We start from the raw sequence: 16,580 nt of genomic DNA, 5'->3' as shown, positions 1-16,580 counted from the left end.
GTTAGTGGGGAAAACGTGGGAATTGTTAGTGGGGAAAACGTGGGAATTGTTAGTGGGGAAAACGTGGGAATTGTTAGTGGGGAAAACGTGGGAATCGTTAGTGGGGAAAACGTGGGAATTGTTAGTGGGGAAAACGTGGGAATCGTTAGTGGGGAAAACGTGGGAATCGTTAGTGGGGAAAACGTGGGAATCGTTAGTGGGGAAAACGTGGGAATCGTTAGTGGGGAAAACGTGGGAATTATTAGTGGGGAAATCCGGGAAATATGTTAGAAATCGGTTTTCCCATAGTTGCATAAACCCTGTGTAATCTCGCTATTTTCTAGGTATGATAAAAACCCGCTGTTAGAGTACAGGCCTAGAACTGAACTCGTGATTGTTTGAAATGCGGCATACTCTCTCTGTATAGTCACTAGCATTTACGCAATTTATTTCATATCTTCCCCCCCTAATGTTACAATACCTACTGTCTGAGATAATGGTTTTCGAAGCGAAAGAGCGAACACAAAGAAGCATTTCGAGTCCCTTATCCGCATCTCCCCTTCACGCCGATAAAAGATAATATTCTAGACAATGCGAAGTATAATATTTACTAAAAGTTAGAAAGTTCTCGCGATTAAATTCAACCTTATTATTAGGCTCCAAAATGTTATAGTCTTAGCGCTCCCATTTTTACGCTACCGGAGTCGCTACATACCAGGCGCCCAATTATCGTGTTCCATTTGAATTGTATTTGAAGGCTCTGGACTGAAAAATTAAATTTTATTTCACTCTCAACTTCTAAGAGGTGATAAAACTTTATTTTTTTTCATATTTTATGGAATGATAATATTAATAATAATAATAATAATCAGCTAGGCTAATACCCAAGGCACCACCTTAGGCCTAAGTCATCGAGCGACTTTTAAACCCTTTAATTCAGGTGGCCGGGTTACAATGCGTAGGAGGGTGGTAGCAAGCCCTTCAACCCACGCGAGCCAACAGCTCCCTACACTAACTAGCTATGAATCCGATCAAGATCGTACGTCTGACAACGGGACGAGGAAAGGATTATCGTTGCGGGGACAGTGGCGGATACAGAAAAAACTCGGGGCAGGGCCGGATTAACCAATAGGCCGTATAGGCCTGGGCCTAGGGCACCAAACCTACAAGGGGCACCAAGAGGGTTCGAAATAAATAAAAGTACAAAACTTTAATCATTTGCTTTTCACAAAATGCGTTCACCCCTATGAACCAAAAACGTTTGATTGTCACATTCTCTGACGGACTGCCGTCTAGCCCCTGACGACATACTAAATCTGGCAGAAAAATTAATTTTCCTTCCATTTCTCAATTATAAATTGAGGGAGTGACTAACTCGCTATTGAAAGGGGGCATCAAAAATAACTTGGGCCTAGGGCCCCATAAAGTCTTAATCCGGCCCTGACTCAGGGGAGGGGGGCATTAAAAGACATCTTGATCTATGGGTATAATAACAAATCATCAAGTCACATGCAAAGCTTAAGCGTCAAGGGGGGAGCGCGACCCCCATATGTATCCGCCACTGTGCGGGGAGTAATTATCAACTCGGAGAGCGTATTTAACCTTGGCGAAACCCCTTCGCGTATTTTAATGACTAAAGATTTTTAATTATCTTTTAATTAAATTTTGCAGGAATTAACTTTGACTGATGATACGGTGTTGGAAGAGCACAATGAGGACCCTGCCTTGGTGCAGATGAACTTGATTGGAGATGGAGGTATGTGTCCCGTTGATGGATTAGTCCTCAGCTTCCTTTGCTCGGTCTCTCTCATCTTTTGGCCCCTGATCCTCTTTACTGCCTTAATCTCCTCTTCCCTCATCAAGGAAATCTTTCTCATTTTGCCCAGTTTTTTACTTCCTGTAAAATAGGGATTTGCGGTCGCCCAAACAAAAGGCGAATATTTAAGATTTTTGCGGTGGTTTTAAGTAGGATTTGGATAATTTGATAATATTTGGAAAGATTAAACAAAGCTTTAATTGTATTTCTCTAATTACGTGTTTTTTTTTTGGGTATGAGCTAAGGGTTAATGAATTACATAATAGCGTATTATTAGTGGAAATTTGATTATAAATGGAAAATAAAATTTATTAAAATGTTCTTAGAAAATCCGAAATGGGGGAAATATCTTATTAAACCCTTTTATTGGTCAAGTTTTAAAGAATTATGGTTTTCTACTGACCGAGGTTTAGCTCCAAATATTTGAATCTAATAATTTTATTGCGCATCCTTTGATTACACAAAATTAAATGACAATAGTGATATTAAATACATTAATACAAATGGACATAGTATTTTTTTTCTAAAAAATACGAGTAATTTTCTTTGAAACATGTTTCGAGTCACATTTTGGTTCGTGAACCAGGTAGTGACCACAGTGAGAAGCTTATGCAGTGTATAAGATGCGTGGTTTTATGAAAACTTAAAATGTTAATTGGAAATTATTTTAGGCACCTAAAGACATCATTTTTAGTAATTAGGAAGATGACTTGGGCCTGTGGTGCATTTTTTATTAGCCTAGCTGATTATTATTATTATGGAGTATCTCTATTTTGCTGTATTTCAGCTTGAACAAATATTCCACATACGGATTTTATCTACCGTTTAATCTTATATATATATATATATATATATAATAAAGTAGCTTAAATAATTGCTAGATTGTTAATCGGGATCACGAGTTAGGCCTCGCGAAAAATTGTGATTTTTGTCACGTAATTGTGCGGGCCAAAGTTCTTTAGAAAAGTCTCGGTACGTGCGAGTCGCGAAATGTTTGAAATACGCCGAGAGAAAAGTTATTTGTTTTAGAAGTTGAAGTTTTGTGGCTGCCGCGTAACGATTTTCTGGGTCACACACGCGCGCCAAAGTTTCTTCCTTTCTTTTCGGAATTTCTGAAGCCGCTAAAATTTCCCTCTCACCAACGCTCGCGCAAAAAACAGACGACCTAAATTCCGAGACGCTAGCGGTAAAAATTGCGATTTAATCGAGATAAAACTTTGAATTTTTGATAAGATTTGCGGCTTACTTCGCTAACTTTCATTTTTAAGTCTCAGTGGAATCAATTTATAAAATTTTCGACAATTTTTTATTTAAAATAGCGGATTAATTTTACAAATAAGGTGGCTTTTTAGAATTTAAAGTAAAAAATACCAGCTTAAAGTATAAAAAAAAGACGTTTTCTAAGTTGTAAATAATTGGTAAGAACTTATTTCGTTCTAAATGTATTTTTTTGCTTCCTTTTTCTTAGTTGTGGAATCAATTTTAAAAGGTGAAAACGTAGGCATCACTCCGCGAAGAAGAGCTTGCACTCAGAATAATCAACATAACCTGCCAGTAAGTTTCTGTTTATATTTAAAAAGTAGGTTTTTTTGTCTTGGAATTTGGCCAAAATGAAGTTTAAAAATATCCGACGTAGACAAAATTGCGCAAAATGTCTTCATTTTTATAAAAAGAACTTTTTGGAAAACATTATTATTTAAGCTATTCCACGATGGAGTGCAATAATAAAAATACGTAACTGCGCAGTTGGTTGCAATCTCCAATTTGGACGCGCTGAATCGAATTAGAAATCGAGGAGCTAGTTTTGTTAGTTAGCCCTTAATGCGAAATCGATTTCGTTCGAATCTGGGAGAGTGTGTGTTGAAGGGGGAATTAATGGAATGTTTCAAAGCGGATAGTTGCGCGTAAACTGCACCCGCCGTTCCGTTTATAGCGAAATACTCGGTAAGCGTCGTGGTATGGCTTGATTGAAATTCAGGCTACGAATCGAAAAGCTCGCAACAATACTGACAAGAATTCGGCGAATTTTCGTGAACCTCTTTTATTCTTTTTCGGCATCGGCGAAGAGAGTACCCCTTGAGTACCCTCTTTTCATTTTGATATTTTATTTTTCGCGCCAAAGAGTAAGTTGCGAAATTTATATGATGGAACAAAATGATACCATACCCCTCGGGGGAAAAACAGAAAGATATAAATTTGTACGTAAAGCTTTTATAAAAGTCTAGTCGACCCAGTTTTCTTTTATCCGGATTATTATTTTTGTATTTTCTCCTCCAGCCCGTAATATCGGCGATTCGTGATTTCTTTGGCTTCCTTTTTAAATTTAAGGCTTCTTTATAATTCCGAAAAGGATTTCTTTTATTAATAAAAAGTCGAAAGTTATATAGTTCGACGAAAAATAGCTGCTTTTAGAAGAAATAAAAAAACGGAGCGTAATTTACGGAATTTTCTCTTTTTAAAGATGACGATTGTAAAGATTTTATTTCTTATTTGGCGTAAATGTGGTTGTAATTTTTTTTCACAACTTCCACGTTTTTGTGAATATTAGGGCTTTATTTTAATAGAAAAAGTGTCTAGAGTTCGACATTATTTAGTGACGATGGTAGGAAGTAACGCTATTTCCTGTAATTTTTTTTTGACAGCAGATGTAATTGGAGGTTTAATTTTGACATTTGTGGATGGGCAGAATTGAATTGATATGACCTAGATAAGTGAAAATGTCGTTCGACTTTCGTCAATCGCTGTTTGCGGTTCCAATAGAGTAATATCGACGTGACGTATGTCGACGTCACCCATGCTTTTTCCTATAGATAAAAAACTGCCCTCAAAATGGCGGCCATAGCACAAAGCTACAGAGCGATACTACTCTATACTGGGAAGAGAGCTTATAACGGCGATTCAATTCAACAAACTTTCATTAAGTTTAGCGACCTATTAGGCTTTGAACATTTTTGTTTTATGGTAAAAATATGTAAATTTAGGTTGTATGGGTTTAACTACCACCAATTTAGACCAAATTTAATAATGGTTTGAAATGACGAAATCAACTACTACAAATTTAGTCCAAATTTAATAAGGGTTTGAAATGACGAAATCAACTACTACAAATTTAGTCCAAATTTAATAAGGGTTTGAAATGTCGAAATTAACTACCACAAATTTATTTTAAATTAATAAGGGTTTGAAATGTTGAAATTAAAAACCACAAATTCATTTTAAATTAATAAAAGTTTGAAATGTTGAAATTAACTACCACAAATTTAGTCCAAATTAATAAGGGTTTGAAATATTGATATTAACTACCACAAATTTAGTCCAAATTAATAAGGGTTTGAAATATTGATATTAACTACAACAAATTTAGTCCAAATTAATAAGGTTTGAAATATTGAACTTCACTACCACAAATTTAGTCCAAATTAATAAGGGTTTGAAATATTGAAAATTTTAAATTAACTACGACAAATTTGATCCACATTATTAAGGTTTGAATTATTGAAATTAACTACGACAAATTTAGTACAAATTAATAAGGGTTTGAAATGTCGAACTTAACTACCACAAATTTAGTCCAAATTAAAAGTGTTTGAAATGTCGAAATTAACTGCCACAAATTAAATAAAAATTAAACTATAGACAAGCAACTAAGGATGAATTTTGTGTCCTTTCCAGGGAATATACGGTGCGAGAACCAGAAGTCACAGCGGACGAATCAGTCCACCGCCAACCAGCAGGCCCAACAGCAACGTTAACAACAACAACGTAGTGACGTCAATTGGCTCAACCGGCGCTTCGTCGTACTCAGTCAGCGCGGGGTTCAGCAGCGGACCAACTGTCCAGCTAACGCCCCTCTCGACCCCTTCCTCCGGTCATTCGGTCAGCGTCGCCGACACCTCGCTCTCCAAGAAGGCCAGAAGCCACAAGGAATCTTCGCCCGTGGTCAAGGAAGATAAAGGTCAGTTCACAATATAATAAATTGAAATGTAATAAAAACAGGGTTGAAACACGTTTGGGAAATCGGGGAATTTTAAGAATTTGTTAAACGTTCGGGAAATCGGGGAATTGTAAGAATTTGTTAAACGTTCGGGAAATCGGGGAATTGTAAGAATTTGTTAAACGTTCGGGAAATCGGGGAATTTTAAGAATTGGTTAAACGTTCGGGAAATCGGGGAATTTTAAGAATTTGTTAAACGTTCGGGAAATGGGGAATTTTAAGAATTGGTTAAACGTTCGGGAAATCGGGGAATTTTAAGAATTGGTTAAACGTTCGGGAAATGGGGGAATTTTAAGAATTTGTTAAACGTTCGGGAAATCGGGGAATTTTAAGAATTGGTTAAACGTTCGGGAAATCGGGGAATTTTAAGAATTGGTTAAACGTTCGGGAAATCGGGGAATTGTAAGAATTTGTTAAACGTTTGGGAAATCGGGGAATTTTAAGAATTTGTTAAACGTTCGGGAAATCTGGGAATTTTAAGAATTTGTTAAACGTTCGGGAAATCGGGGAATTTTAAGAATTTGTTAAACGTCAGGGAATTCAAATTTCTCTTGACACTTTTTGAAGGTAATTTTACTCTCGATAGATCTATGACAAATTCTACGGTTATCATTTATTGCGTTGAAAGTGTGGCTAATTTTTTCAACGTTGCAATAATCTTTTTACTTAAATATAAGTCCATTTAAATTTATTAACTTCTAATAAAAGTAAAAAATATAAAATAAAAATTTTGGCTTTAAAAAGTCCGGGAATTTGAATCTGAAAATTTTGTGGCAACGTTACTTTATTAAAAGAAATATTAGATTCTAACTTTAATTTTAAAACTGGGAAGGCAGGGCGACTTTCGACGGAACTAAGGGCGTGTGTTTTTACCGTTAAATTTTGCCATAAAAGCGAACTCTTCTCCCGTCTGTTTATCGATACGAAAAGCTAGTTATTAATTTCCCAGAAATGAAAAGCGTTTTTCGTGTTAAGAAAAACCGCCTTTGAGTAGATTGGGCTCCATTGAAAACCAAGTCCGCTCCCCACTTACGTTTTAAGGCTGATGTCAAAATATTTACCCATTCCCCCCTGCAAGAGCATTCACTCTATACATATTTGATAAAATGGGAGTATATTCTATCGCGTATATAAATATTATTAACGATCCTTAAAACCAAAGTAAACAGTCAATTTTATAATAGTTTTAAAATTATTTTACGCGCGTCGTCATTTTCCCAAATTTGCTTTGCCTCTTTTTTGGGGGGAGAATTTTAAACGTGTCTTTTGCCCCTCCCCCGGCTCTTCCCCCTCCCCCGGCTCTTCCCCACCATAAGATCTTATTTTCTCGTGGAACTTTGGGAAGTTCTTTAATCTCGCTCCTCCATCCTTCTCATCTCGCTGGCATCTTGAGGAAGAACCCCCTCTTACTCCCAAAATGGATGATTCCTATCACGTTCTCAATGCAACGTGACTCGCCCTATGCCCTCCCCCCCGGCATCGTCGCGACCGATCGATGAGTATGATTCTGGCTGGGCATACGAAAAAAAACCTGACCTATAAGCCTCCGCATTTAATAAAATTCTTTAACTTGTTTATTTATTAGGGCGGCGCGTCAATAGGACTTTTCTTTGAATAAATTATATTATCTTACGTTTTATTTGAGGAGTTGGCTAGGTTTGAAATATATGTACAACGACTGTTTGAATATTTAATTTTATATTACATTTAGATTATTTTATTGATTTTTATAAAAGGTTTTATTCCCGTTGTTCTTGACAAATTCATTAATAATTTGATTGCAGCGCTAAACTAAACTTTTTAATTAATCTTAATAAATGTAAATATTAATTAAAAATGAAATTAGAATTGATGTTGATTTAAATCTATGATTTTTGAAATTACGGGTAAGATAGTTGATTTAAATCTATGATTTGTGAAATTACGGGTATGATATTTGATTTAAATCTATGATTTTTGAAATTACGGGTAAGATAGTTGATTTAAATCTATGATTTGTGAAATTACGGGTATGATAGTTGATTTAAATCTATGATTATTTGAAACTACGAGTATAGTAGGGAATTTAAATCAATTATTTAAAAAATAACTTGATTTAAATCTATAATTATTTGAAACTACGAGTATAGTAGGGAATTTAAATCAATTATTTAAAAAATAACTTGATTTAAATCTATAATTATTTGAAACTACGAGTATAGTAGGGAATTTAAATCAATTATTTAAAAAATAACTTGATTTAAATCCCGTTTTAAATTAAACAGTAACGTTAAAAACTAATAAATCACTGTGATGGTTTAGGTGTAATTAAGGCTCTTAACGTTTTTAAACGTTTCAACCCCTAATGGTATTTTTGTCCTATACGCGGTATAGTGTTAAATTATTCTTTGGAAGGATGTTTTATTATCGTTGGTTGGCGTTATTGTAAAATTATTATCCATTTAATGGTTGTTGGCCGATAATTGCGTGAAACGAGCTTGGCAAATTTGTTCATGGCTGGCGTATTATTTCGCAAATGTTTATTTAATAACTGTATCTTTACGACGGTTTGGAGACTGCGCGTAAGAAGCACGCCATTCTTAAGGGCATTACCTTTTACGTACGAAACGCTTTGGGGAGGGAAGCGAAACCACCGTTTCCCCCTCGCGCTCTTGAGGTGAATTAGCATTGAGGAATTCCACCCCGTTTATAAATATGCAAATTATTTTCCCCGTGTTAAATCCGCCCAAGCGAATGAAGATTTCAATGCTAAGCCTTGCTTTTACTCCGAAGTATATTAATAAAAAAAAAGCTACATTGTGCTTATTTTGAAGACGCGTAGAATTTTATATATAATAACGTTTTAATTTTAAAATAAAGAAATGCAAAGTTTTCTATTTAAAGATGAAAATGTTTTTAGGGTACCAGTTAGGGTTATAAATTTCAACGATATCTAGTTCGACACTACATTTACCAATATATATATTTTAATCTGAGCCCAAGAACTTAATCATTTTTTTCCATTTAAGTGGTTTAAATCTACATATTTTTTTAATTAAAACTGATTTGGTTGAAAATTATATTTTAGTTAGTACTGATCATTTCTGAACTACTTTTTAGGTTTAATTCAGAAACTTAAATTTTCAGTGTGATTTCTGGTCAATTCGCGGGACCTCATAACCCACGTACGCACTATTGTGATATTTGAATTTCGTACTAATTGATACAGGCGCCATCTAACTCCCAAAAACATGGCTACCTTATTTCCAAAACCGGGTAACTCGAAAAATTCATTTTCGATAAAATATTAAGTTGATGTAAAAGATGATTGAAAATTTGTTCAAATTTAAATTTAATATTTAAAGTATAGCTATAACATCGGGGGGATTGTGTGTCTGTGACATCTCGTTTATTAAAAGTCAGGGAATTATAAAAATTGGTAAAACGTCAGGGAATTCAGTTTAATCTTGACACTTTTTTAAGGTAATTTTACTCTAGATCTATGGCAAATTCTGATATTATTATTTAGATCCTTGAAAGGTTTTTTAACGTTGAAATAACTTTTGTACTGAAATATAAGCTAACTTCTGATATATGTAAAAGTTAATAACTGTCTAATTTTGGCGTTAAAATGTCAGGGAAAATAACTTCTTAAATGGTCAGGGAATTTGAATCTGAGAATATTGTGGCAATAATTAATCGCTTAATTACGGGCTTTTTATTAGCTCTTTCATTTTAAAGGTAGTGCGAATTAAAAATCGTTTGTATTTTAAACCTAGTGCCGGAAATGTGAAATTTAACTTTAAATCTGAAACGCTCAGTTCAATGTCCACTAGTTCATTCAGTGATTTTCTCACAATGCACCGCTCTAGTCATATTTTACGGCTATGAAATGTCTATACGCTTTACAAAATCAATATATATACATTTCCGGCGAGGGATATCGACCTTATTATTATCATTGTAATTCGCTTGAAAATGGGGGGAATATATATTTCACCAGGAGTAGTTTTTTTTTCGCGCCTGCATCGTAGTTAATGTCCCAGCCTGAGAGAGCGAACTTACATTCAATTTCAAACGCTGTATTTTGGATCGACCGTTAGAAAAGCATTAGCGACTAAGCCCGACTCGCAGAAATCACCGAAAAACCTTTTTTTTCTCTCGCTACTCTCAAAAGTTGTTTTGAAGGAGAGCTTTACAAAAATGATATCGCTTTTCCAAAATAAAAAATCTCAGCAGAAAGAGAATTTAAAGAAAGGAGAAGCCTGTTTGCATTTAAAAGTGAATTTAATATCTCGATGCCATCCACTGGCTAATATCTCCTGCAGAATGAAATGAAAGTCATTTTCTTGTTTTCTAATGTAGAACTTGTAGAAACATAAGTAACGTAATAGCATAAGTATGACACTGAACGATTTCGGTTAATGATAGTCCGAGGGGGTAATCATTTAGGTAATCGGGTGTACAAATCGTCTGTAATCACGGGAAATCGCTTAAAGGCCGACTACATAAATCTTCAGTTTACTCTGTCTTTCACTGGAAGTAAGCTTACTGCAATACATGTGTGCCATGCAATCAGCCTACTTCCAGTGAAAGACAGAGTAAACCGATGATTTATGTAGTTGGCCTTTAAGAAAATTACTGCAGGGTTGCCACGGTACCTGGAATTCCTGGAAAAGTCAGAGAATTTTAAGAAATGGTAAAAATTCAGGGAAAAGTCAGGGATTTCAATTTTATCTTGACACTTTTCGAAGGTAATTTTACTCTAGATCTATGACAAATTCCACGATTATCATTTATTTCCTTGAATGTTTGACTAATTTTTTCAACATTGCCATAACATTTTCACTGAAATATAAGTCCATCTAAATTTATTAACTTCTGATAAAAGTAAAATATAAAAGAAAAATGTTGGCCTTAATAAGTCAGGGAAAATCTGTTAAAATGGTCAGGGAATTTGAATCTGAAAATTTTGTGGCAACCCTGTTATAGGAAGTGTCAAACTTATGTTTATGTTACTTATGGTAGAAGCAAATTTGCCCAATTTAATAACGTGATATTTTTGCCCTATAAAGAAGATTTAATTGAGACGGGAAAACAATATAGTCTTCAAGGTCTTAAGTTATTATTATTATTTTTTTAATTTTACGCGCTTCCTTATTATTTAAAAATAATTATCATCTATAGTATCTTGACGATTATTAATTTTAAAGGCAACATTTTTAAACGTCGCTCAGGCGAAACCACTTTAAAACGAATATAATTTTCAAACTTATTTTTAGAAAATAAAAGCGATGGTACTCTTCAAAAATTGGCATGTTTAGAGAAATATTCCATTCGTTGTTGTAAACTTGAAATGTATATTTTTTATTTTACTACGAAAACCAAAATAGAAATGTTTTCCAAAAATTGAAGAATGGTAGAAAGGGGACTATACAAACCAAAATAACTGTTCCTCACCAGCTTAGCCGTGTTTTTTTACTTCTTAAAGTACTTGATTTTTTTGAACTGGGATGCGCGCGGTTCTGGTTGAGATGAGATCTACCGAGAGAAAATAATGGTAAATTTCTTTTTCGGAAGGCTTCGTGAGGTAATTGGATGGCGCTTGTTCCTCCTTTATCATCCTTTTTCTACCATTTTTTCTATATTTTTTTTATTATTTTTACTCTTAAAAAAGGAAATTGGTATCGTTGGGCGATCACCCCTTTCTGTTCGTATTTGGACCCGTCTCCTCGTGACACGGACGGGTAAACGATACACCACGTTTCCGCTTAATTTTTTGCAATGTCGGAACGTTCCATTTCGGTTCCCATTAAGAGGGGTGCGCCGTCATAGTCTCGTCCGACGAAATGGCTTCGGCTATTACCGCTCTTTCTTGTACGTAGGAAAGATCCGTTCCTAAGCTGACATTTAGTTCGCGGGTATTTCTAGCGTGTCTTCTACCTTTCGTCGTAGCGTTAGGTAAGAATAGGGACTAGCCCCGTTTTGCTTAGCGCTTACCCTTCTTCGCTCCCCCCACTTCTTTTTCCCCTTCCTCTTGGCGATGCGGCTTTCCCCCCTTCTTCGCTCCCCCCGGCAACCGCTTTTCATCCTCTTCTCCTCCCCCCACCCGCTCTGAGTTCTCTCCAACCCCCCCCCCCGGTTCTCTTGACGGAGACCTACAGCCATTTCGTCTGGATCTCGGCAAGAGTCTCTCGGTGGCGCCTCGCTCTTTGTGCCTCAGCAAACCCCAGTGGTATTATTACTTATAAAAGCAGCTTGCGCAACGTACTCCCGATTTTTCGCGTCTTTCGTTATTAAGACTACTATTACTAAGCCTAGTTACGCGAATTTTTCGGCCATAGTTTTTATCTAATCGAACGTACTTCTCGCTGAGAGAGTGGGCTCCGGAAAAAATGTGTATTTTGCCAGCAACTTCGGATATCGCCTAAGTAATTTATTGTTTTATCTCTTTTTGTAGAGCGGCTTATCTCGCGATTATTTCGCGTTTCAACAATGAATTAGTACGCGTTCTTGTCGAGTCAAACGTACAGAGTTTTTTCGACGCCAACGAAATCTACCACGAGTTTCTTTGTTTTATTCGCCATATTCGCCATTTCGAGGGTGTGTTTCGTCGTCTCTACTTTCTGTGTTTTTCGCGTCTTTGCTTTAAAAGGAAAATATATATATACGAAATTTAATCGATTACAACCTTGGATTATGTGTTACGTTTTTTAAAAATTGTGTTTTTTGGAGATCCATTTTTGTTCCTCATCTAAAGCGAGTATATTTTGGTTTTTTGTTTATATTTAATTTTCTATTTTTTAAAGTTTCCATATGGTTTCTCTTCGCGAGTAAAATAGTTTCGTATTTTTCATATTCCCAAATGTAGAAATAAGATACTGTATTATAAGTTCGATCAAATCTCGTCTTAAATTCAATTAATAACGTTTAAATTAATAATTCTTATAAAAGCTAATTTTTAAATAGTTTGATATGATAATAATGTTTTAAATAATAATCAATAGCTCGACCAAACCTCGTCATAAATTCAATTACCCTTAATAACGTTTAAATTAATAATTCCTAATAAATTTAGGCCATTAAAAATCGACCCTTATTAGCGAATTAATGCAAATCAGTCAGTGCGTTGAAAACGTTTTCTCCGCGTCATTAAATTTTCAATCTGTACTTTTCAACCTCGAACGAAGTATCCATACTTAATTTATTACCGTGAATAATTTGCCTGGGGGATACCGGTTAGTCGACAGTACCTTAACGCACTCCCAGTTAAAGTCTGCGGTGTATTATTTTTATTTAGAAATGGGGGCTATGTATTTTTGAATACACGAAATTCGTGAATATATTTCCTGATGCAGTTCTTTGCCGTTTATAATATTTCTTTTAGGTATTCAACTGCCGCCTCCCCTTTCTTTTTTAAACAACGTAATTGTTGAACTTAACGCTCGAACGCGCCAAAGCCCGTAAATGCATGGGCGAAAAAAAAAGTTTTTTTTTTATCTTTTATATGGGGCATAGACTAAAATAATGCTTTGAATCTTCCCACAAAACCGAAAGCTGTTTTTTTTTAATTTTTTCTTTTTAACAAACAAAAAAACCACATTTTTTCACGGTTTCGTCACACGTAGAAGAGTTTCATGATTTTTTTCAAAAACACCAAAGTCGTGTACTTGGGATAAGGCTTATACGGGTACAGTCGTGATTTTGAAATGCTTATTCGCCAAAAACGAACCTTATCATTTGAGAGGAGCGCGATTAGAAGTCATTCGATAGTTTATAACGTCGATTACACGTCGGAATGTCTTCCCCGTTCTTGGGTAGTCGAGTGTTTAGCCCCGTTTTTGGATTAGTACAAGTGTTTCTATGTGATATCGTATTTAAATATAAAACTCTTCATAAGCCTGTTTTATCACGTTGAGTTTTTTGGGTAATACTTAAGAGACTTTTGTAATCTAGGCTTATCATAGTCGTAAATATGAATTTCATTTTGAAAATGTTTCCAAAATAACGAATAAAATTTATATTTAGGCGGCATATGAGAAGATGCTCGCTTACAGGGGTTTATTTTAAAATTTCGTCTTTAACTTTAGGCTTATCCTAGTCTTAAATATTAACTTATCTTTGGAATGTTTTAAAAATAACGAATTAAATTTATAAAGGGGTTTATATTAAAATATAATATATCTTTAAATATACTTTTCGTAAGACGGGTATTATGGCCATATGAGTTTTTCGGTTAATACCCAAGTTTATCTTGAGTTTTTCGGTTAATACTTAGATTATTATTTAAGACTTAAGATAGTTTTTCGGTTAATACTTTAGCTTATCTTAGTCCGATATAATATAACTTTGGAATGTTACAAAAGGAATTTAATATTTATTTACTTTTACATCGTATAATTCGAAAACTCTCAATTTTACAGTAAATTAAGTTTGGTTTATCCCTTAAAATTTGGAATTCACGGAACGTAAACATAAATAATATCTAATGACGAAAAATAATAAACTTTTAGACGCTTCGTGGCCCGGGGTACTTCAAAAAAAACTGGAGGGGGGGGGGGCGAATATCTAGTTTACGAAAATGAGTGAAAAAAAATTTAAAAGCCGTTTTGAAAATGATCTTTTACGCGCCGCCGTGGTAATAAACGAGAAATGATTCCTGTAGGGCAAGCGAGTTCAAACAACTTTTTTCTCTGCTTTTCTCGCTCCTAATAAGAATGTGTATAACTGGAAGTCTGTAGGCGTTGCCCTCGAATAGCTTGTATCTCATCATACGTGAAAAATTTCGTTAGAAATAAAAAAAAATAAACGTTCTTGCCCAAGAATTTGATGGACGACTTTTGGAATCGGTCCAAATATGAGTTGACTGCTTACGCCGCGGCGGTGGGCGGTGTTTGAACTCTCTCACTCTGTTAGTGTCTACGGGTCTTCTATTGTCTTACGAATTAAATTGTTCTCAGAAAGAACGTGAAAAAAAGGGTGATCGTTATTAAATGCTTCTTCCGTTAAGTTGTTGTTTAATATTCAATTTGTTTTTTCATTTACAGGGTTGCCACACGTTAAATTAAATTTAAAAATGGGCCTAAAACGTCAGGGAATTTTAAGAATTTGTAAAAAGTCAGGGAATTTGATTTTCTCTTGACACTTTTCGAAGGTAATTTTACTCTAGATCGATGACAAATTATATGATTATCATTTATTCCCTTGAAAGTTTGACTAATTTTTTCAACATTGCAATAACCTTTTTAAGTCCATTTATATGTATTAACTTCTGATAAAAGTAAAGTATAAAATAAACAACATAGCCATAAAAAGTCGGGGAAAATATCTTAAAATGGTCCGGGAATTTGAAAATTTTGTGGCAACCCTGATTTATTTCCGCAAATGAACGTCTCTAAAAATTATTTCCGTGGTAAATAAGATTAGTTTTTATACGCTTGTATTTCTCGATAAATATCCGGCAAATTATTGAAGAGAGGGTATTGGCCTTCGTTAACTGTCAAAAATATCAATGGCTTTTATGTTGACACGGCGTAAACAAGTTAAAAAGGTGTATTTTTTTCTCATGGCTAGATAATATTGTCAGTACGGGGTCATTCTCCGGTACTGAAAAGATTGGCAACCTCGTACACCCGATGAACTAAATAAAAAACCCGCCGCCAGAGGGGGAGGGGATTGGTGCTTAAGAGAACTTTTTTTGGAAGGAATTACCCCCCTGCGAAACCCCACTCTCGCTCTAAATGTTTTGAAATGTCGGGTTTCCAGCTGCCTCGGAGTTTCCATTTTACATACAGCAGCCCTCTCCGCTATAGTAAGAATTTGGCGTTATTTCAGGACGTCTATAGTTAGCAAAAGGGCCATATTTACGAATAGGGTACGGTCTACGTAAGGTTATTGCAGACGGCGTCTCTGTAGACCTTGTCTATCTTACACCCTTGTCAAAAAAAGTCCAAGGGCGAATTTCTCCCAACGAATTTACCGCGGAGACTCCATCCCGTGGAATTCCTAGTTCTTCCTCTACTTTTTGCCCCCCTTAATAAATGTTTCTGCCGCCACCCCTTCGCTTCCAACGAATTCCAATGATTTTATTTCCAAAAAATCACAACCCCTCCTAGGAGGGGGAAAAAAGAAAGAGTTAGGCTTTTATATATTTCCGTCCGAGTCTGTGGTTAGGCCTTTGTGAACCTCACGAAGGTTCTTTGATTTGCCCGTTGAAAAGCAAAGGAGTCATGGCCCGTTGACTACGGTAATAAAAGTCACGTTCTTACCTCCTCCTGCCGACGTCTTTCAGCAAACGATCTAATATATAATTAAATTATTTTTCGATTCACCGAGTTCGTCCTTGAAATGTTTTTGAGAGCTTAACACGAGTCCTCCCTACTTTTTAATTTCCGTTGCTAGGAGAATTTCATTTGTTACTTGCAGAATTTCTAATTTATATAGAACATCAAGAAATAAAATAAGGCTTTCATATATATTTTTGGAATTTGACCCTTAAACACAGTTCCTTAAATTTCAATGGCGATGTTATCGAATATGTTAGAAATATGATTAAATTCCCATATTAAATGTAATTCAAATAATAAATATATAATTATATAAATTATAATATATTATATATAAATAATATATATTAATAAATATAATAATAAATTAATTATAAATATATGCGCTTAAATAAAACATCTTCAAGGAAATCGCCAAGAAGTAATATTTCCGAGAGCCAGGACCTGCAAGTTACTTTTCATATAGTGCTGGTTGAAATATTGGAAACTTCACCTGTTAATAGAATGTCGCGTTTTTGCTAAGCCT

The 16,580-nt window shown here is 35.1% G+C and overlaps 1 protein-coding gene across 3 annotated transcripts in view; it reads left to right on the top strand.

The window, feature by feature from the left end:
* Window positions 1–16,580, top strand: part of Kdm3 (Lysine demethylase 3) — a 175,555-nt gene that overhangs the window by 132,996 nt on the left and 25,979 nt on the right. For all 3 annotated transcript variants that reach the window (XM_090154196.1, XM_090154197.1, XM_090154195.1), the window contains exons 5-7: window positions 1,651–1,735; window positions 3,264–3,349; window positions 5,468–5,750. In XM_090154196.1, coding sequence (XP_090010322.1) covers window positions 1,651–1,735; window positions 3,264–3,349; window positions 5,468–5,750 — 454 coding nt within the window. The remainder of the gene's footprint in view (window positions 1–1,650; window positions 1,736–3,263; window positions 3,350–5,467; window positions 5,751–16,580) is intronic.

This window comes from Leiobunum rupestre, chromosome 7, assembly GCF_980474605.1.
Source record: "Leiobunum rupestre chromosome 7, qqLeiRupe1.1.hap1, whole genome shotgun sequence".
NCBI lineage: Eukaryota > Metazoa > Arthropoda > Arachnida > Opiliones > Sclerosomatidae > Leiobunum > Leiobunum rupestre.
This window is presented reverse-complemented; position numbering and strand designations above follow the sequence as displayed.